The sequence below is a fragment of the Mustela nivalis genome, assembly GCF_964662115.1.
Source record: "Mustela nivalis genome assembly, chromosome: 4".
NCBI lineage: Eukaryota > Metazoa > Chordata > Mammalia > Carnivora > Mustelidae > Mustela > Mustela nivalis.
In genome coordinates, this window is record NC_139023.1 from 8,817,751 (window position 1) to 8,840,178 (window position 22,428).

General features: G+C 41.3%; 1 protein-coding gene across 1 annotated transcript in view; it reads right to left on the bottom strand.

Annotated features, from left to right (window-relative positions):
- LOC309862922 (alpha-fetoprotein-like) overlaps nucleotides 1–22,428 on the bottom strand; it is a 47,681-nt gene that overhangs the window by 888 nt on the left and 24,365 nt on the right. The window contains exons 10-13 of the mRNA XM_082727336.1: nucleotides 21,237–21,334; nucleotides 18,729–18,871; nucleotides 15,847–16,069; nucleotides 6,584–6,716 (exon numbers count right to left, since the gene is read on the bottom strand). Coding sequence (XP_082583462.1) covers nucleotides 6,584–6,716; nucleotides 15,847–16,069; nucleotides 18,729–18,871; nucleotides 21,237–21,334 — 597 coding nt within the window. The remainder of the gene's footprint in view (nucleotides 1–6,583; nucleotides 6,717–15,846; nucleotides 16,070–18,728; nucleotides 18,872–21,236; nucleotides 21,335–22,428) is intronic.

The following is a 22,428-nucleotide window of genomic DNA, read 5'->3' on the forward strand; positions in this document are numbered from 1 at the left end:
TTCTTAGAGCCTAGTCTCTGAGCTTAAGGGCTTTACTAACTGCAATGTCTCTCCCCCTCAGGACCCCAGATTCGGAATAAATAAAAATTTGTTTTTTCCTCACAAAAATATGGGACTCTTGCTGCAGGGTAAGAAAACAGACAATCAGCATCAGATTCTCCTTACATTTTAAAGCTTCCCAAGGCTAATCCCATGCTAAATCATTATCAGGTATAAGAACTTAAGAAGAATAAAATCACCAACATTATCAGTGTCTCTACTGCCTTCATACATACTGAAATCAACCTCGATGTTAACTCCAGAAGTTCTCTTCAATTTTTACCCAGGTAGGCTTTATTCAAATAAAAGTTATTTGTGGAAGCCCAGAGAAATCAATAAAAGTTAACTCTTAGTTAACTGTGGGAATGGGGACCTAGAACTCCACTGCTGAAATGAACACACACACACACACACACACACAGCCCCCCAGGTGATAGATGGCTTGCACTCCTAAGAGCTCCTAGCACCCTGTAGGACATGGTTAGAAGTCAGTTAATTTAGTCCTTCTTCCTGTCCTCAAACAGACCACATTTAAATCCTCTGGAGTCTGGAATCTATTTAAGACTGTTTTTAAAAATTGCTCCCCAGTTTAACGTATCCTCGTTTCTTTGGCTACTCATGACTTTGGATTTAAGAAGGGCCTTGAAAATGCCTTTTAAATTTAAAAGATTTAAATCCATCTTCATGGGAAATTTTCCCATAAGCTTAACCTCAAGACCCTCATATTTAATCTTGTTCATTGGCTCTGAACCTAACATGAGTGGAGTAAGTCATATTTCTCTATATCTGTCCCTCTCGACTGTATTTATTTCATAGTTCCTCAATAAATTTCTAATTTGTAATGATAACAAATGTTGGGGTAAGGGGCACGTTTCTGATAAAGGTAAGGTAGAAGAAAGGCTTCTGAGAAACTATCATAATAATGAGAAATGTTCTGCATGAAATAAGGGATGGTAGCATTATATCTTGAGGCAAAGTCCAAGGAAGATATTGAAATATAAAACATGGACTCATTTGATGGAGGGCAGAGATCAGAGAAAACAAAGAAGAGACATTTTCCTTACACTGACACCAAATTAGTCACTCTGGCTTCCTATGATCCTAGACATGTTGGTAGACCGCTAGCATGTCACCCATCTTAAGACTTTGGAATAAACATTACCAGTCAATTTCTCCATATCCCTGTGACATGCTTTTCAACACTTCTTTTTTTTATTATAGATACTCTCTGGACATAACAATTTGCCCATATTCTTTTAAAATGTATTGTCTCTCATCTCTTCCAAAATCGCAGTGCAATAATGGTAAAAATATTATTTTAAAAAAAGAAGAAATCGGGGCCCTGCATGGCTCAGTGGGTTAAAGCCTCTGCCTTCTGCTCGGTTCATGATCCCAAGGTCCTAGGATGGAGCTCCACATCGGGCTCTCTGCTCAGCAGAGCCTGCTTCCTCCTCTCTCTCTCTCTGCCTACCTCTCTGTCCACTTGTGATCTCTATCTGTCAAATAAATAAATAAAATCTTTAAAAAATAAAAAAGAATAAGAAATCTTTATCAATGCTAAAAAGAAAAAAAAAGCAACAAGATATAATGATGAACGAGGAATGAGGAAAAAAATGAATGAGAAAAAAAAAGTCATCAGTATGATATTGACCAATATTTCAAAGTACAAAAATAGGAACTCAAGATAATAAAAGGATGAGATGTCACATCAGTAAAAGAACAGAAAGTCATTGACTTCTGAATTGGTTTTAGTTCTTGTCTGCTGCCCAGCCTGTTTTATAAAATTCTTAAAGATTCCTGTAGCCACCACTACCCTTTCAATAAGCTAATCTTGACTTAGCCAGAATTCAATCCTATTATTATATCCAAAGAACCCCCATTGACAATCAGCAAAAATATTGTGCAAATATATAGACAAAATAATATTTTAAAATGCAAGGACCCAGAAAGTTTATCTCCCAGGTGTTCATTCTGAAATAATACATACGTATGCACATATGTGTTAGGAACGTAGTCCAGCAAAACAAAATAGTCCAGGAAAAAACATAAAATAGTATTTTAGAAATAGTCCAATTTACCCAGGATTACACTAAAATGAGATCCCATGTGGACAGCCATGAATCATTAGATTATTAGAAATTATTAGAAATAATTAGATCCATTGAAAAATTAAGTCAGAGGACTTTTTGAAATATACTTTTAAGAAGACAGAATATTCTGTTACAAAAACTCTATTATTAAGAACCTGAAACATTTCAGCGGTATCACGAAAGTAGGTGCTTTATTTGCCAACATAGAAAAAGAGAGACAATTAACAACTCTCAAAAACAGAAGGATATACTAGGGAATTGTAATCCAAATGTGCAAAACTAATAAAAGTGGCGTGATTTTCTGCAGCTTAGGTAAGAAAAAGATTTTGTTTAATCTCTACACCTTTTAACAGGGTAAGTCATTCCATTGGTCCATCCATTCATGGTACTAATGTAAATAGTGTTCCAACTAAACACACAATTAAATATAGTATTTAATGGTTTCCAGTTTTTAGCAACCACTTATGAACAAAGCATATGAACCTTATATTTAATATGCAGATAAATAAACCCAGACAATGTAAACATAATAGTATATATAGCTTCCGGAGGGGGAGATAAACCATGTGGACTCTGAGAAACAAACTGAGGGTTTTGGAGGGGAGGTGGGTGGAGGGTTGGGTGAGCCTGGTGTTGGCTATTATGGAGGGCATGTATTGCATGGAGCACTGGGTGTGGTGCATAAATAATGAATTTTGGAACACTGGAAAAAAACAAAAAAACAAAATAAAATGAAATTTTTTAAAAAGCTGGCAAGGAAGTCAAAGGAAGTTTAGACATGGTAACTATTTTTGGAGAATCACTAGATGCTGACTGGTATTAAAGGGCCAAGAAATAACAATATAACTAATAAAAGAATTAAAAATACTTTTAAATAAATTAAGAAAACATCTAGAGATAGGCTTCTGGAAGTTAGCCTAAATACACTTAATTCATTATGTGATGTTAATATTTTAAGAAACTACTACAGCAATGATGGTAATCACTGGAACTAAAAGTGAAAACTTAAACTGGTTACCTTTTGGGAATGGGAAATGCACCCTGGTCTTCTGCTTGAACTTTTACTATGTTCATGCATTACCTACACAATTTTCAAAGCTTGCGTAACTTTAAGAAACTGAACATAGTAACCGGGAATGACCTGATCCACATAAGTTTGGGTTATCACGTTGGTTCATCTGATCCTTGTTTTCTCTTCAGAAACACATCCAAGATTGTGGTAGCTCTGATACTAGACCCAACAAGCTGGTAGGGACAGACGACTTAACCAGCAGATCTTTCCACATGAACCTGGGTTAAGTCACATCTAACAGTAGAACCTTGCCTTTTTTCCATTGTTAAATTTCATATATTATTTTCAAAACATTGTTTTAACTTGCCCACATTTCTGCTTATTCATGTTTACCTTCTTCTATATTATATTCTGTTGGTTGATAGGGAAATATCTCGGGCTATAATTATCGTTCCCCACTGACCTGGCAGAGAGAATTTCTCTGAGTTGAATTTTCTCTTTGAACCTGCTGATGTCTACAATTTGTTTCATGAAATGTGAGATGCCTTTTCTCTGGATGATCCAAATTCACCCTGTATAGCTGAGTTTCTTTTTTTTTTTCCCCCCTTTTATATATTTCAGTTGTACTCTTGCCAACATTCCAACATTGACTTTGGTCCATCCTTTTTCTCCTCAGAATTTGGCTTGCTTCTTAAAATGTCTTCCATCTTGTCTAAAAAGGTTTTATCTTCCCAATGGCTATAGTTAGAAAGACAGTCTTCAATCCTGCCTACTTTCTCTTTTAACAGGCAGAACAGGTTCCCATAATCGACTCTTAAAATCTCAAAAGAAAACAAAGAACATGCCTGCAGGTCCTTGGAGCGCTTAGTCTTTTCTAGCTAACTTGGAACAAGCACAGACTGCCCTTTGGCTGAGCCTCTTCACTTCTGGGGTCTCGGTTCCAAGGGGCTTCCTAGAGTAGCTAGGTTTTATTCCTTTGCACTAGAGTCAACCTAGACTCCTTTCATAAAGGTAGAAGTACAAAGACACCAGTTCTTGGCGATAAAATTCTTAGGTAGTTTGGTCATCTACCCCACATTTTTTTTGCTAAGCCTGTTCATATACTATAAGGCTGTTTTTAAAAATATTCCAGTCATAGCTTAATATTTAATATCCCCCAATTCTCTCCCTTTCTTTCATAAATGTTATTTCCAATTGTTTCATTACTTCCCCTCCTGTCCTTGGTTCCAGCTTCTCACTGAGAGTTGGGCATATGGAAATATGGGGAAGGGAGGGGGAACAGTGTATGATCAGCCGCTTGCACCTTAGCCAAGTAACTCTTTCTTTTTTTTTAAGATTTTATTTATTTATTTGACAGACAGAGATCACAAGTAGGCAGAGAGGCAGGCAGAGAGAGGAGGAAGAAGGCTCCCCGCGGAGCAGAGAGCCCCATGCAGGGCTGGATCCCAGGTCCCTGGGATCATGACCAAAGGCAGAGGCTTTAACCCACTGAGCCACCCAGGTGCCCCCGCAAAATAATTCTTATAGGGGTTCCCAAATGAGCAGCGTCAGCAGCACCTGGGAACTTGTTGGAAGTGTAAATTATCAGACCCCACCCCAGAACTACTGAATCAGACACCCTGTAGGAGGAAAACGCTGATTTTGTTCCAGCAAGCTCTGGAATTGATTGGATGCACACTAACATTTCAGAATCACTGCCTTGGAATAATCAGACAAGGGTAAACTTGACAAAACGTTAGAGATAAGGCATAATTACAGATAATAAGCATTTTTATCCGAAGAAGTAATTCTGGCCAACTTTAATTAACATGATATATTCTTCAGATAGCTTCTATTTTCTCCTTTAATTCGGGGGAGAGATCCTAAAAGAAAGTAGAGAGAGGAGGGAAGGGAAAAGAAAAATAGTAGGGCTTTTAAACCATTAAGTTAGATCAGTGCTGGGCGAAAGCCCTGGGAAAAGCCCACAGAACTCTCCCTATCATGCTGCTTTCCAATAATAGTTTGAGCAAGTCGTATTCTTACGCAGAAGCGAGAATACGTCAAGAAAACTCCCTTGGGAATTCGCAGACACAGGCCCTTCTTGAGTGTGTTGATCTGTGTGGCTATGGGGTTGTTACTCAGGTGGAAACCTGTTCTCTGAACGCTCTACAAAAAGCAAAAATACTTTAAAATAAATAAATAGACTCTAGCGTAGGTGATTACTCTGACTTTGTCATTAGCGAGTCTGGGAGTCAGTACAGTTTTTCTGTGAACAGCCTGACAGTCAATATTTGGGACTTTGCAGTTCATAGAGTCTCTGTCACAACTCATCAGTCTGCAATTGTTTAATGCAGCCATTGTGGACAGAAAGCAGCCAGAGAGAATATGTAAATAGATGGGCAGGACCGTGTGTCAGACAACCTTATTTATATAAACAGGAGGTGGAGTCGATTAGCCTGAGGGCTGTCATTTGCCTGCCCTTGACTAGACCATAGACATTTGATTTTTAACATAAATAATGTAATTTAGCTAAATAGGTAGAAAAGAGCCACTGAAGGTAACTAAGGATTCATAAAAATTGTTACCTGTGAAAACATTTCCCTGGGCCACTGCTAAACTTAACCCTGGTCCGAATGGTTCCAGCCCATTTGCACTATAAAGTCTGCTTTACTTTTTTCACCTACACTCTGCATTCCTCTGCTCAGATCCTATAATCTACTCTACCTGAGTTTCTGCTCCCTGGGACAGCAGTTTGTCTTGGGTCCCCTCCATGAATTTTCATGAATTTTCTGTGCCGCATCCTACCATGATATTCTTAGAAATTTAAGTCCTACGACTTAGAATGAAAATCATTTACTTGTTAACTATATGCAATTAGATGAATTCCAGAGAACAGTCTGCTGGTGGTCCGTTCGGTGGGTGTGCACACAGACTCTGCCCTGTCGCCGTTTCTTCCTCTCTCTGTTCTTCAACCTCTCCGATAATGATCTTCTGGCCACCGAGAAAATGAAACCCTTTCCATTGGCTCCTTAGTGAAGCCCCAAACTACATTTGGGGACTATTCCTGACTGTGCCCCAGAAATTTCTAGAACAAAACTACAGTTTGCCCAAACAGGTTTTTAAACTGTTATTTCTTTAAAATTTCATGACATTCCAAGGACACCCTTTCTCTACAATTATCCAAATCTTCAGTCCATCGTGCCTCCTCACACCCCCAATCCTAAATATCCCCACGCCATCTGGTGTCATGACTGGTATGCGACTCTATCCCTGTCTAAACCGCTAGTTTTCTCAATCACATATCTTAAAGCCGAATATAATGGATTCCCCCAATCCATCTGGACTGCGATTTTCTCTGCATTCACTCACAATTAGGACGGAGAAAGGGTTTTTGTTTTGTTTAGTTCTGTTTTTTTAACTTCAGTACATCCTAAGCACACTGCGAGAATAGATAAACAGATACCTCTTCTCGGAAACACATTTCCCTTGTCTCTGCTGGGCAGCACTTCTCCACCACGTGGGCAAAGCTGTCAGTCATGGATTGGAACTGCATCTCTCTGGCGTATGGCTTCTGCTTCACGAGGTGGCTGAGGAGCCTGAATCAGAAAGGAGTGGCAAAAACACAAGTACCCGCTGAGTTCTAGAAGGCCAGCTTGCACACCTGCCTTACTGATTTAAAGCGGGGACCACCCATGCCTCTTTGTCACCCACACTCTGATGCTTCGAAGCCCTGAAAACGCGGTGATGTGTTCACAGGTCACACCGCCCATCTCCATCTTCGTGTTTTACACCCAACATGCTTTTCTTCCAGGACATCTCTTTTACATAATTCATACATTAAATTTAATTATTTTTATATAATTGTTACCAGGATAGAGATTTTTGTTTTCTATTTTCATGGCATTGGTTGGTAAATAGATGGATATAGTAAGTTAAATTGTTTTCCTATGTTTTGTTAGGAATATTTATGCTGAACAACCAGCTTCCAAATAAATATTGTAAGTATGACACACCTGAAAGCTAAGAGTCTTTCATACATTATTAATGATAAACCAATAAACTAATTTCAAACTATCATGGCTTGAGAGTATCTCTGACGTTCTTCACCGAAGAGTTCCCCCCACAACGGTAGTTTCAACCACTTTGAATATTCAAAAGTGTAACCTGGTTTCTGTCTCTCTACTTAATAAAATAGTATTCCAAATCTTCCAGTGTTATCTTTTCCCTTTCTCTCTTTTTTTCACCGTTTTAGACCAAGGCAGATTTAACCAAAGAGAAAATAAGTCATGAGGGGTCGGGAAAATGTACATTAATTGGTATTTTACTGTTCAACCAAAAAACCCTTGCTGATTCTTCATTTTCAAATTCATTGATAATACCCAGTGGCCTTATCTGTGCCTTGAATGGGTATAAAAGAAAATATCTCAAAACTCGAAGTAGCTATTTCTATGACAATTTAAACCAGCGGTCTAGTAAACAATTGCAGATAGTAATTATTCTAGGCTTAGAAGTAGAATATCATATCACAAGACAGAAGACTCCAAACTCCCATTTGCCTGGGGTGGGCTGCCCACGGGACAGGTGGCAGACACGGTCTGTGTCCAGCTGCCATCCGCTGGAGCCGATGGGGAGGCGGGACCCGCCTCGGAGGGAGGAGCTACAGCAGGTGCGCCCCGGGCCGGTTCCGCTCTCCGCCCCGACACGCCCTGCTCTTCTCCGCGCTGTCTCAATGCGGCCAGCTAGCCCCAGCTGCCCACGGGGTCCTTTGACTCCTAGACTAAGAGGCCACCACCTTTTGCTGCCCGGTAGCGACCAACAGCAACATCGCCAGCATATGTGGGCACCAGCTCAGGCACTGTGCATCTGCGAGCATGGTCGCCTGAAGGAAAGCAGGCCCTGGGAGCAAAGTGGGGGACATGGATAGAGCAAACTTGGAGCTTTGCAGGTCTCAAGCGTAGCCCAGTCAAACAGTGCCCTCGGGACCGACAAAATCAGCTGCGCCCACAGGCCCATAGCCGCTCCCATTAAACAAGAGAACAAGACCTCCAGCTGAGTGGTAGTCCATGGGACATGCCTCTTTGAAGTTGTCATTTCAATTCCACCCTCTCCCACGCCCCCAGCCCTCACACCCGCAGCCTGCCTTGCCGATACACAAAGCTAAAACAACAGCAGAACTGAAAATATTAGAAAAGCAGAAGCTAATGATTTCTTTCTTTCTTTCTTTTTAAGATTTTGTTTATTTGTCAGAGAGAGAGAGGGTACAAGAGCAGTAGGAGTGGCAGCCGAGGGAGAGGCAGGGAGCCCGATGTGGGACTCAGTCCTAGGACCCTGGCATCGTGATCTGATTGGAAGGCAGATGCTTAACCATCTGAGCCACCCAAGTGCCCCACTAATGATTTCTTTTCAGAAACTACCTCAAAAGGAGGCTGGTTTGACGAACACATCATCGTTGTCCCTCAGTTGCCAGACAGAGCTGAAAGAAGCTAAGAGATTTTAACTACCTCCATGTTTGCCTCCTAAGTCCTAGGAATCTAGCAGGGAAAATCAGATACACCGGGAACAAAGATTTATGTACAAAAATGCTCATTGTCACAATGTATGTTGGTTAGAAATTGAAAACGATTTTCATGTCCAGCAATAAGAAATGGTTAAATTCATTATGGAATGAACCCAGATGGTGGAATAGTATAGAGCCATTAAAATGTGGTTTTAAAGAATAATTAGTGACCAAAATGCATACATTATAATTTTTAAAAGCTATACAAAAGAATAGTGGCAACAGCCAACATCTTTTGAGTGTATGGATATCTACTATGATCGAGGCAGTGTGCTGAGAATTTATATTATTCCATGTAATACTGTCACTTACCTTTTTTTTTTTTAAGATTTTTTTATTTATTTATCAGAGAGAGAGGGGGAGAGAGAGCGAGCACAGGCAGACAGAATGGCAGGCAGAGGCAGAGGGAGAAGCAGGCTCCCTGCTGAGCAAGGAGCCCGATGTGGGACTCGATCCCAGGATGCTGGATCATGACCTGAGCCAAAGGCAGCCGCCTAACCTACTGAACCACCCAGGCGTCCCCTGTATGTCATCTCCACTTTGCATTAGTATCTGTGATTTCAGACCTCCTGGGAATATTACAGTCTGGGGCATATACAGCAAACCAGTGAGGTCAGCCTCCCTCCCAGAAGGCAAAGGGATTGGGAACCACTCCTCCGGAGACCAGAAGTCACCCTCGCTGACCTCCATCCAGTAAGAGAGCTTGATCAGTGGAAGACGGGAATGATTTCATGGTTCCCCAACTGGGCCTTCATTGGTCTCATTTCTGAGTTACACGGGATCCGCACTTTGAAAAAGTGCCGTAAAGGAACTTTCCTTGAAGTCCTGCCGACCATGGGGACACACCCAGCACTGCCCTGGGACCTGCCGCACGTGGGTAATCCTGGGGGTCGGGGGAAGGACTGATCTTTTTTTCACGACAAAACAGAAAGCAGCTTTGTCATTTCAAGGGATCCATCCTATAGCTGAGCAGGAGACAGCAGCAGCTGGAGGGCAGGACCATTCCCAGGGGCCCAGGAGTGGTGCCAAGGAGAGCATGTTTGGAGAATTCCTGGGGGTGAAGGGAGTTTCCTAAGCTCTCCCCTCAGGATTCTAGGGATAATTGCTGGAGCCAAAATTTTGTATAAGCAGCTAGTCGCAAGATTGTGCAAAACTTGTATTATTAAAGATTAGACCACAGCCTGATGGGCAAAGGGCAATTGTGGGAGCGTGTGCGTGTATGTGTATGTGACATATATTCCTATGCTACATGTATGTTTTTACTGGGCAGCTCTGCAGTGTTGGAATAAAAGTATTTTGATTTTCTTCTCTCCTGTATTTTCTGAATTTTTTGCAATTATTATGCATTACTTTAATAGTAACAGAAATCAATATTTCAAAAAGAAATAGAATAGTATAAACATTATTTTTTCTCTCCTACAGTTCTGTAGTTAGTCTTCTAATTAGATCTAAACTTGATCCCACTTGAAAGAAAATGCTGTACTTGTTTTTAAGTGTCTCTACACAATTTAAGTCTGTATGGTTAGATATATCCTCAAACCAGTTTCCACTACCTTTGAATAATCATTATCAGTTTTTAGGAAATTACTTAGTAAAAGTGAGAAATACAGGCTCTTTCCCATTGGAATTTGATGGAATTTGTCTTATAATGTATTTTCCTACAAAAACAATACTAATCATGATGCTGAAATTCACTGTCCCACCCTGAGAGCATAGGCTTGCAGAAGTCCCCAGTAATAGAAACTACCCGTCATGGTACCTACACTGCGGAAATACCCCATCTCCAAACATGTAGTTAGGGCTTCTATGGTCTGGCTTAGGGCATTCGGCATGGAAAGGGCAGGAGCTGGTGTAGGAAGGAGACAGAGTTTACTACTGGTTCATGCAAAATCTGGACTCCTCTTTCCTTCTGATGTCATAAAAAGGACACAAATGTTGAAGTCAAACTAACTTTGGTTCAACTAGGTAGTGTGATGGTGAGCAAGACACTTAACCTCTCTGACTTGAATCTATAAAAAGAAAATTGGAACACTTACATTGCAAGGCATTTGTAAGGGCCCCAAAATAGCGCATTAAAGGGCTGAGTATAGTAAGGGGCATACTTCAGGCAGTAAATAATGGCAAAGGTAATAGTAATGATCAATAGCTGTAATAATAATAGCACATCTTACTTCCATTTCAAATTATCAGTTGCTTCCAACCATGGTCTCCTTCTTCCCTGATTCTCACAATAAATACTACCTTGTCACGGCTCTTCTCCTGTTCATTCATTTATTCCATTCAGCAAAAGACTGATGAGCATCTTTACAATTTCCCTGAGGTTCTGAGCTATAGATCCAATAGTAATAGAGAAACCTAATGAGAGAGCCAGGAAAACTCTCTTGTCTATACCCTCCTCTTCTCTTACTTACAAGCTGTGGGGTCCAAGTGCTGTCATGGCTAGGCCCCTCCCAAACCCTCTAGTCTCACCCCAAAAGTTTATTTTCCTTCTCTCACTTATGCGTTGGTCACACTGGACCACTCTGCTTTCCGCTGCTGGGCGGTCTGGTTTCCACTGGACCACTCTGCTTTCCCCTGCTGCTAGGCAGGTTTCCAAATGCACTTCCCCTGAGGGACCAGTAGGGGGAAGACCAGCAAGACTGCTGGGTTTCCAGAACACCAGCCAGTGGCTGCTTATTTGAAACCAGGAGAAACACCGAATTGTACTGGAAGAGGGATGGGTGAAGAAACTCCCTTTATGAGAAGACAGAAGTTCTGGGAATGAGATTCAGAGCAGGGGTATCAGGAGGTCATGTTATCCCGCCTTGGAACTCCATACATAAAGGCAGTCATTTCTACACCTGGGGACTCTGTGCCTTTTAGAAGCTTGGCTCCTTCCCCCTAAAAACTGTGAAGCACTTGTGATCTGCTTGCAGTTGATTTACCTCTCCTGCCCATTTCCTCCCTCTCCCACCCCGATCTCTCTACCTACAAACCTGATGGTTGTAATTCAAAAATATTTCCCTTAATTCTATTTTTCAGCTTAGAATTTTTTTAAAAAAGATTTTATTGATTTGACAGAGAGAGATCACAAGTAGGCAGAGAGGCAGGCAGAGAGAGGGGGGGAAGCAGGCTCCCTGCTGAGCAGAGAGCCCGATGCGGGACTCGATCCCAGGACCCTGAGATCATGACCCGAGCCGAAGGCAGCGGCTTAACCCACTGAGCCACCCAGGCGCCCCCAGCTTAGAATTTTTAATTTACCTTATAAAATCTTAAATCCTATTTTTAATTCAGTACCACCAACTTTTTTTCAGTTTTCCACTTCGATGATATTAATATTTTATTGTCATTAAATGTATCCACAATTTCATTTAAAGTACATTCTGGTCTTTATATACTCTCTCAAATCTTCACATTTCAATTCAATATTTTTAATTGGATTTTAAATTTTTTTACTTTGAGCTTCTGTTTCCTTTCGATTGTTTCTATCGTATTACATAATCTCAACTTCTACCTTCTCTTCTACCTTGCTCAATTTTTACTTTCCCCTCCAGAAGCCCCTTCACTGGTTTTTTGTTTGCTTGTTTTTACATTTATGCTGTGATAGTCAGCCCGAATTATAAAGGGATGAAAGCCATAGAGAGCCCTTACCACTATCCCAGGAAGTAAGAGGGCTTTTTTCCAATTTGACTCTTGATTCCCAATACGCATTCTCCCAGAATAGTCCAGAGAGCTCTACATGAAGTGTTTCTATGCTATTGTTTTCTCCACACAGAGAACATAGTGAATTCACTAGAACAAGGATGATTCCTAATGTTTCATACTTTTTATTAACTATGCCTTATCTGAAAGCTCAGTGTTTTATTTTACTTTATTTTATTTTATTTACTTATTTTACTTTATTTTATTTTTTTGAGAGGCAGAGAGAGAAAGCGCAGGTGTGCGTAGGAGGGGAGGAGCCAGGGAAGACGGAGAGAGCAGGAGACAGGGAGTCTTGAGCAGGCTCCACACCCAGCCCAGAGCCCGGCTGGGGACAGGGAATCTTGAGCAGGCTCCACACCCAGCCCAGAGCCCGGCTGGGGACAGGGAGTCTTGAGCAGGCTCCACACCCAGCCCAGAGCCCGGCTGGGGACAGGGAATCTTGAGCAGGCTCCACACCCAGCCCAGAGCCCGGCTGGGGACAGGGAATCTTGAGCAGGCTCCACACCCAGCCCAGAGCCCGGCTGGGGACAGGGAATCTTGAGCAGGCTCCACACCCAGCCCAGAGCCCGGCTGGGGACAGGGAATCTTGAGCAGGCTCCACACCCAGCCCAGGGCCCGGCTGGGGACAGGGAATCTTGAGCAGGCTCCACACCCAACCCAGAGCCCGGCTGGGGACTTGAACTCATAATCCTGAAATCATGACATGAGCTGAAATCAGGAGTTGGACACTTAACCAACTGAGCCATCCAGGCACTCCAAGAACTCAGTGTTTTAAAAACCAGTATTATAACCCCTTGATTAGGGTTCACTAAAAGCTATGTGTTGGTAAAGGTATGTGCTTTGAGCCAGATAGCTTGGGCGAATTTTCCAGCTCCACAACCTATTCACCTGTGGTGTGATCTCATACCAATTTTCTTGCCCCTTACAACTAAAATGGCATATAATGTTATCTGCCTCATACATTTGTGGTAAGGATTTGGTGAGATGCCGTACATAACGCAGTGTCTATCTATGCCCGGAGAGCGTCCTCAAGAGAAGGCAAGCATGCACGCTAGGAGTGACAGAGACCCCGTTCCCCTACGTTCTCGAGTCCAGCCTGAGCAAACAAAAGAATGGCTAACTGAACATGACAGTGGTCTTCAGGTGTTGACTGAAAGTGTTAAAGTCTAGTTTGAGAATGGCTCACCCTGGCCACCACAGAAAGGATTCCAAGGGTCAGCTGGCGTAAGATTGCCAGTGGTGTGATTAAACAGAGCAAGCACCAGCTTGTGCTTGCTGCCTGCGAGTACGTGTGCAATCCAGAGACAACAAAAATTTTGCCTCACTTGACAAGATGGTATTGCTGGACTCTTACATTTAGACCTTGCAAGTGCCTGTGTTAGAGTAAATCAATGAGTTAGAAATGCAGTAAGCTACCACTTCTAATGATCTGGGGGGAGGAGAAGCAATGAGGAGGAGGGCTCCCTTGCTTGCTCCTGAGGACAGGCACAGGGACAGTAGAAGGGAACTGCCGCCCCACCGTCAGGGGCTGGAGAGCTGCTAATTCAGGGAAACCAGAATGTCACTCTTTGGCTTTTCCTAGAATGGCCACCTTTGGTCATGGCCAAATGGGGCCTTTGACAGCAGAATTTTACCAGAAGCAGAATTTTATTCTAGGGAGAAATGCCTGGGCCATGGGGGTATCTTGGCTCCGGGCTCAGGAGTAGAAGGCAGGCAAAGAGATGGATGATTGATACCGCTAAGAAGGCAATTCTTTGTCTACAACAGCAAACAAAGAGTCTCTTTTCTAAGAGCTGACAGTAAGTGTTCCATTCGATCCACCTAAGCAAGAGTGGGGAGAATTGGGGAAAATGCCAACCACCTATGAGATCTTAATCAGCTTATGCTCTCAGAGGCAAACGGCGAGTCTGCTGCTCTGAAGTCATGTGCACTGACGTGTACTTCCAAAGCCAAGGCCATGACCCTCAGTCACCTTAGCAGCGGTCCAGTCAGAAATCTGAGTCTCCCAGGTCACCCCTCTTGATGCTGAGGTTTCTACACCCCTAATCTGATCCATCTCCTGCTCTCCTGGTCCTCTGTCTCCTTTGTCACTTGAGGCTTTCTCAAGAAAACATCCCCCTCTCCACAGCTTCTCTTTGAAACTTCTCGGTCTTGCTCTATACAAAAACATGAGGCTCCCCAGAGGACACTGCTTCCCCCAGGACCTTTCAAGAGAAGGCTCTTTTTGCTTGAACTCCATCTACTTTAGTATCTAGGTCTCTTTTACTTCCAACTTATCTCTTCTTCATGCTCTTTGAAAAGCCGTTGTTCCTCTGAAGTACACTTTATCCAGCTCTAACATCCCTCATCCCTACTTATTCCTGCCCCATATAGAAAATCTGGTCGTTCTCCCTCATTTTTGATGACTTGAGACCCAGCATATCACCTCGCTCTCCACCATTATCTTGACATTTATCATTTTCCATAGTTTCAACAACTGCATTAATGATCCACAGGTAGCAGATCGATTACCAAAATAGACCAGTTATCCATCTTTCTCTGTATTCATGTCCTTTGCAATGTGATGTTCCAACTCTTCCTATCAAGAAATGAAGTCTATTTCCATACCCTATTTTCATCTGGGCTGATCCTATGACCTACCTTACAGAAGCAGTGATATTGCATGGTTCCAAACCTGGGCCTCACGAGGCCTCCATACATCTACCTTCTCCCAGCTACCACGAGCAGAAGCCTGGGTTAACCTTCCAGAGAATGGAAGGCCACATGCAGCAGAGACAAGCCATCCTAGCCAAGGCCAGCCTCAGCCAGCCAGCTCCCAGCTAACTTAGCAGCTGACCATACGCTCTTGAGCAAGCTCAGCAGAGAATGGCTGGGGCTGGCCCAGGTCAACAGACTCATCCAGTCAACCCACAGGCTCCATTGCTGACTTCATCCAGAAGCCCTTTTTACATAGAACACATGTTGCATATGTATATACATATACATCTAAATATACATTTATAGACATCGTATTCTACTGGCAATATTTCTGACCAATAGTCTAAAGTATTAGAAACAGCAACCAAATCAGAATAACGCTTTGCGAAGTAATAACTCATATTCATAAAATTTTCTAAGTTATAAATGTTTTCATAGTTTTCATATGTATTACATATGCATATCTCACACACACAGCCACACACACACACACACATACATACACAAATGCTCCAAATTTCCCCTGTTAGGAAAAATACATTAATGTACTTCTCTGTCAATATTTTTTGACCAGTAGGCTTCAGTCTCACTAACTGAGCTCATTTGGGTAACAACCACGATAGCCATACTGCAAAACCGCAGAATATTTTCAGTTCTAACCGACCTCCAGCGTAACACTGAGCAGATCCATTCATTCTGCAGTATTTTACCTGAGCTCACTTTACCGTTCTCTATACCTGCTCCCTTGCGAGCAGAACAAAGTAAATAGCAAATTAAACAAGGATTCTTACTTCTGTTTTTCAGTTTGGAACTCCTCCTGAGCTTTGCACAAGTTCTCTTTAAGGCTGATGACTTGGTCACAGGATAAAGGTGGAGAAATGTAAGTCCCGTCGACTTGTAGATCATCAAAGCACAGCTTCCTGAAGGCATAGGAATCATCACAGCAGTGGCCCACACCAGCATTGATAGGCTCTGCCTCATGTCTTCTGCATAAAGCTCCAAGAATTAGTTTTGCTTTGGTCATATATATATATATATATATATATATATATATATATATATATATTACTCCATAGAAAATAAGACTCATAAATATTCTCAAATTCTGGTTTCTGCTAGTTTCATCTGGATTTCACTGTTTGGGAAAAAGCAGGAGTGTCAGATGCAGCCTGGTTCCCAGACTTGTCCTCCCTCTTCTCCCCATTTTCAAGTGGAGTTCACTTGGACTGCAACTCCAGGTTCCTTCCCATTCCAGTTTGCAGACTAGTGTTGACTTAAGGTAGGAGTTTCTTATGCACTTTTCAATTAAAATCTAGCCTCAAGTCAACAGCACTGCAACTTTGACTCTGATGTATAACTGATGAGCGGAGCTCTTACTTAAGAAACTCAAATCCAATTTGTTTCTATTTTTATAACTGGGCAACTGTAACGACCACAGAACTTGGCATATGGTAAATGGTCTATGAATATTTATTGAATGAATAACTGATGATGAGAGAAATTCTTGGATCCTATTTCAGTTACCTCCTTCATTTCCTTGTCCTCTTCTAGAACTGTCACTTTGCCTGCTCCTTGTGTGTCTGATTCTTATCCTGATGTTGCCTGCCTATATGCCTTTCCAAGTATGACTCCCCAAACTCCCAATCATTTATGTATTGGGGAATGAAGTAATTGAAGCCAGTAAGCATCAACATTTCATGTATGAGTTTTTCTATTTTAAATGTGCAGTAACCATAGAGATCACCTAAAAATAAGGCTTTAGAAACAATGTAAGTCTAATTGAAAGAGTTCCCCAAGGAAGACATTACTAGATAATAAAAACTTATAATAAAATAAAAGTTAGGGTTAGATAATAAATTTTTTTAAATCTGCAATCAAAAAAATGTATTTTATCAGAAGAAGGACCAATTTCGCATAAACAAGATGTTCTGTCAAGAACAGACTTAATCTCACAAAACAAACTGAGGGTTGCTGGGGGGAGGGGGTTTGGGAGAAGGGGGTGGGATTATGGACATTGGGGAGGGTATGTGCTTTGGTGAGTGCTGTGAAGTGTGTAAACCTGGTGATTCACAGATCTGTACCCCTGGGGATAAAAATATATGTTTATAAAAAATAAAAAATTAAAAAAAAAAAAGAACAGAGGTTAGAGAAAGCTGTCACCAAATAAGCATTCCAGAGTGTTAAACTAATAGCACTTGAGAGAGACCTAAAGAGTACATCTTGGAGACTTGAGCATAGAGGTCCCTAGAGGGATGCTCTTCCTTGTGAGGAAGACATAATTTCTCATTCCTCAGGATAGCCCGGAAGAAATATCCCTTAAGACCATCCCTTCCCTTCTTCTGATTCTATTTATACAACTACCCACATTCTCATTCAACTTCCTAAGTATCTTGATTCAAGAAAAAGTGTAGTCCAGCTATTAGGACCAATTATTGGAAAGACATTTCTCATTGTAAATGAACATTGGAAAGATATTTCTCATTGTAAATGAACACACAGGTGGTATTCTGTCTAATAAATTTAGAACTTGTGAGTTTGATGTGAGATAATAAAAAATATAAATATTTGATCTTTGACACCAATTCCTGGCAAAGTTCTTCTGAAACCCTTGTAAATTCTTAAGTGATAAGAGAACTAGGAGCATCTTTTTTTCTAATAAGGAGATTCTAGGTGGACTTCTGGGTGGGGGCTGGTTCTCGGAAAGACCAAGTCATGACTAGGAGGTTGAAATTTCAGCCCCCCCACCACCACCCATTCTCCAGAGAGGGGAGATGGGCTGGGAATGAGTTAGTAACTGATCATGTATACATAAGGAAACTTTTCAAAATCCCTATAGTATGGGGGTTGGAGAGCTCCCAGGTGGGTAAACCCATCCACATACAAAGAGGGTAACACATTCCAGTTCCACAGGAACAGAAGCGTCTGAACTCAGGACACTCCCAGACTTTACCTTATGTATCTCTTCATTTGGAAGTTCGCCTATTTCCTTTTTCAAATGTTTTGCCTATCTGGTAAACTTAAGTAAGTGTTCCTCTGTGTTCTGTGAGCTGTTCTAACAAATTAATCAAACCCGAGGAGGAGAACTTGGGAACCTTAGATTTACAGCTGGTCAGTCAGAATCACAGGGGACAACCTGGACTTGCCATTGTTATCTGAAGTGGGATGGAAGCAGTCTTGTAGGACTGGTCCCTTACCCTGTGGGATCTGATGCTATCTCCAGATAGACACTATCAGAATGAGTTAAGTTATAGGACACCCAGCTGGCATCCCAAGAAATTGCTTCTTGTGTGGAAAAGCATCTAGTGTCAGAGGTATGGTGACTATTGTCTTTTTTGCCTATATATTTGATTAGGATGACTTCGTCTAAAATCAGCATTGTCTTTGAAGTTGTTGACAAAGTCATTTTTGTTGGCTTGAAAATCCAAGAGTTAGACCCTGGAGTATGATCCAGGTAAAGACTTGTTGAACCTGACATCACTACCTTTAGGGAAGTAACAGTCTTACCTCTGCTGCTAACCAGACAATTGGCATGAGATGGCCTAAAAGAAGTTTTCCTGGGGACAGAAATATTAAGTTCCATCGACAGTTCATAGTCATGTACATGAACATGAGATTGATTGCCGGAGGTTGGAGATTAGGACCATGAAGAGGCAAACATGAAGTCAAAATGGACTTACCGAGTCCTCCATGCAGGCAAATCGTTGCTCATCTCTTAGTGGACAACATTTGGTGGCAGCGGCTGCCATGTTCTTTGTGAACATAACCAACTCTTGAGCAGATAGTTGTGGGGCTTTCTTAGTATAAAGGATTATGAGCCTGAAAGAATAATTTCCTCTTACTCCTGGCAATGACGACATGCCTCAAATGAAGAATTCTAGAGTTTCCTCAATATTTGACAATCTCTAGCTTAGGCTGAACAAAACATTAAACAGGGTTTAATTCCTGTTAGTCCTTGCTCCAATGGCCCAATAACTTACTTGATACACCTAGAATTCCCTTCACACCTCCCTCATACATTGCTCCACGCTGATCCTCTGTGGGGTGGGGTGGTGAGTGCTTAGCAAGGAAACTATAAGAGCTACACTCTAAGAGCTAACAAAATCAGACTTAGTAAACAGCTTCTGAAATAAATGTATACACAGGCCATTACAGCCTCTGTTTGTCTACAAGTGTAGGAATAGGGGGACAGCAACAATCAGCAAACAGGCCCCAATATCATGGGGCTCACACCCTAATGAGTGAGATAGTAGGTATACTTAATGTAGTGACAGGAATTCAGAGCACTGTAGGTGCACAGAGAATGGCATCGGATCCTATCCCCGGGAGGTCAGGCACACCTCCTAAAGGAAATGGCATGTGGGCTGAGAGCTAACAATAACAAAAATAGGTGAAGGGGAGTGAAATTGGGAGGGGAAGCCATTGCATGTGATTGTTGTTTTGTTTCGTGGAGTTTTTTTTAGTGGGGGGAAGGTATTGGGGATTAGAGACAGAAGGAGAAAGAAAGCTTAGTTAGAGAATTAGATTTGCTTTATTTTTAGGATAATTATGGTTGCCATATAAAGAAAGAATGAAGGTGAGCAAGAAGCAACGTGACGTAAGAAGAAGTTGAAGACCATTCCAGAAGTCCAGGCAAGAGACAGTGATAGTCTCAACTAGGAGAGTGGTGGTGGGAATAGAGGGATACGAGGTAGATTTTAAGGAGAAAGACTACTGGATTTGAAGACAAAAAAAGTTAGAATCAATCATTGTTTTTATATTATAATGGAGTTGGGGAAAGAACTTAGCTGTAACATCTAATGAGCAGGCAACCTAATCCAGCGGGTCTAGTATGTGACTCATGGACCAGCAATTATCAGCAGCCTTGGGTACTTGTTAGAAATGCAAATTTTCAGGCTTCGTCTCAGACTTAGGTAATGAGAAACTCTGGGGATGAGGCTGTGTTTTAACGAGTCCCCCAAGTAATTTTGATATACCCTAAATTTTGAGAACCACAATCTTCTCCTTAAACTGGACATTAGCAAATGAACACAATATAGAAATAATAAGCCAAATATTCTTTCTGAAAAAAAAAATTCTGGATCCGTTATTCTGGACAGTAATTTAATTTTTTAATTAAGTAAGTAATTTATTTATTGTTTTAAAATATCACTTTAATTTCCTGCACAATTTTTGTGTTAGTCAGAGAGATGAGATTTTGTAACAATAACAAAAAATGCAACTTTGTTGCATGGCTTCAAAACACAATGGCTTATTTCTTGTTCAATCCATATGCCCAGTGCAATTTGGCGTGATGGTTCTGTTTATCTGGAACCAAGACAGATAAATCAGCTGCCATCTCAAATGTATCCGACTGTTGTGTCGGAAGAGAAGAGAGAATAGGAAAGCATGCATTGGTTGTTAAAGCTTCTGCCCCCAAAGTTTTCACATTTTATTAGCCAAGTCAAATCACATGGTGTGACATCCATATTAAATATTTTGCAAATCCTCCAATGAAGAGATAGAGTCTATTTCTCTACCCCTTGACTCAGCTTGGGCATATGACTTACTTTGGTTAATGGGGCAGTAGCAAATATGATGTAAGTAGAGTCTTAAAACTGGACATCCATTTCAAGCTGAATTTATGGGACTCTATATCAAACTGAATTTTTCAACACTCTACTTCTAAATAGACAGTAAGACACTAAGGAGCCTAAAAATTGACTTTTGGTTTTTCATATAGTGATCTTTGAAATACCAGTCTCCCTGCACATAAGAGGTTTATGTGTTCTCTCTAGCAGACAGCTATCTATTCATCTCTACCTTCCCTGGTAAAAATAATTAATTAATTAATTAATTAACGATATGACCTAACTTGACTCTGACAAAGGGACCCAACAACTGCAGGCAAAGCTCCAAACTAAATATTCAGGTGGAGGGAGAAGCTCCCGAAGAGAGGGTCGGCTTGGTTCACTAGCTTCTGAACATTGGCCAGAATTGGGAAACTGGCCTGGAAAGCCATGCAGAAACATCTAAGGCCATGTGGACATCTGTATTGTCAAGACAAAAAGATAGCTAAGCTAATTCTGTTTTTTCCCTTGCCTTCTGAGATTTCAAGGTTGGATGTACACTCTTAGCAGCTCTAAGCATCAGGAGTTAACACAAACTCGCTAACAAGTATGAATCTGGACAATTGGAAGCCTACCTGTCATGGAAGTCAGCCTCTCCCAATTTCTCATGCAAATCACAGTGATGTTTTACACGCTCATGGCTTTCACGAACCACTCTTTGGAACATCTCTTGCTGGAAAATAAAGATAATCAATGTTATCACTGTGACAATATATCTTGAGGTAAGATTGCAAAGCCCTGATAGTAATATAACCGTTTTCCTAAACCCAGGGCTTTATTTATTTAGTGAGCTTGCAAATCTTGAAAAACATGTTCTGGTAAAACAGGAATGACCATGGATTTTGTGGAGAAAAGAAGTGGTACAACAAGACTGATACTTAGTTTCTGGTGATATAAACTCATTTATGGGTTGATATGTTGTACTTTATAAGCATAAGGCAAATCATTCATCAAGCCAAAGAGATCTTTAAAGGTAGTTTAGAGATCTAAGTTTGATTGGTCAGAGTGTGTTGGTTATATTTAATAATACAGCCTTTTTACATAAGCAGCACAAATACATAGATAAGATATTGGCATAGAAATATAGATAGGTTTTAAGAAGTCACGGTTTAATACAAATATGTAGCAGCCTTTAATATAGTAAAGTACTCCACAAATACACATTGAAGCAAAGCAAATGGAATTCTCAGAGCTAACTGCTAGTTCAAAGAGTTCTTCAACTGTGTACATAAAACTCCAGTGGGAAACTACAAGTGACCTTTCAGGCTTGGTTGTTCAGTAGGAAGAGAGGTTATCATCTTAACTAATCTGACCCAGTGTACTTGATCTTACTGAGCAGTGTTTGTTACAGTGAAAATTTTACCAGATTTGCAAACTGTATGCCTAGATTTAGCCCTTAGCCTTGTCCTTACTGTCTGTGTGAAGTTGGGCAAGTATTTTAAACCTTAACTGAATACTCTCACCTATAAGATGCAGTTAATAATTCTGGCATGGCCTATGTTACTGTGCTGGTGTGACAATCAAATAGGACACTGGTTGTAAAGTTGCTTTGTGAACTCGAAACATCCATGCTCCTGTAAGGTGCTATTATCATGATGATTATTGTGGGGGTCCCGTGGGGATGCTGAAAAGGGGTGCTCACCCACAGGGGAACAAATTACCTTCAATGACCCTTCTTTCTGGGAACAGAAAGGTGATAGATGTACGTGCTTGAGCCCAGAGAGGACTGGGCTCTACCTGTACCACTACCCCACCCTCTGTAAATGT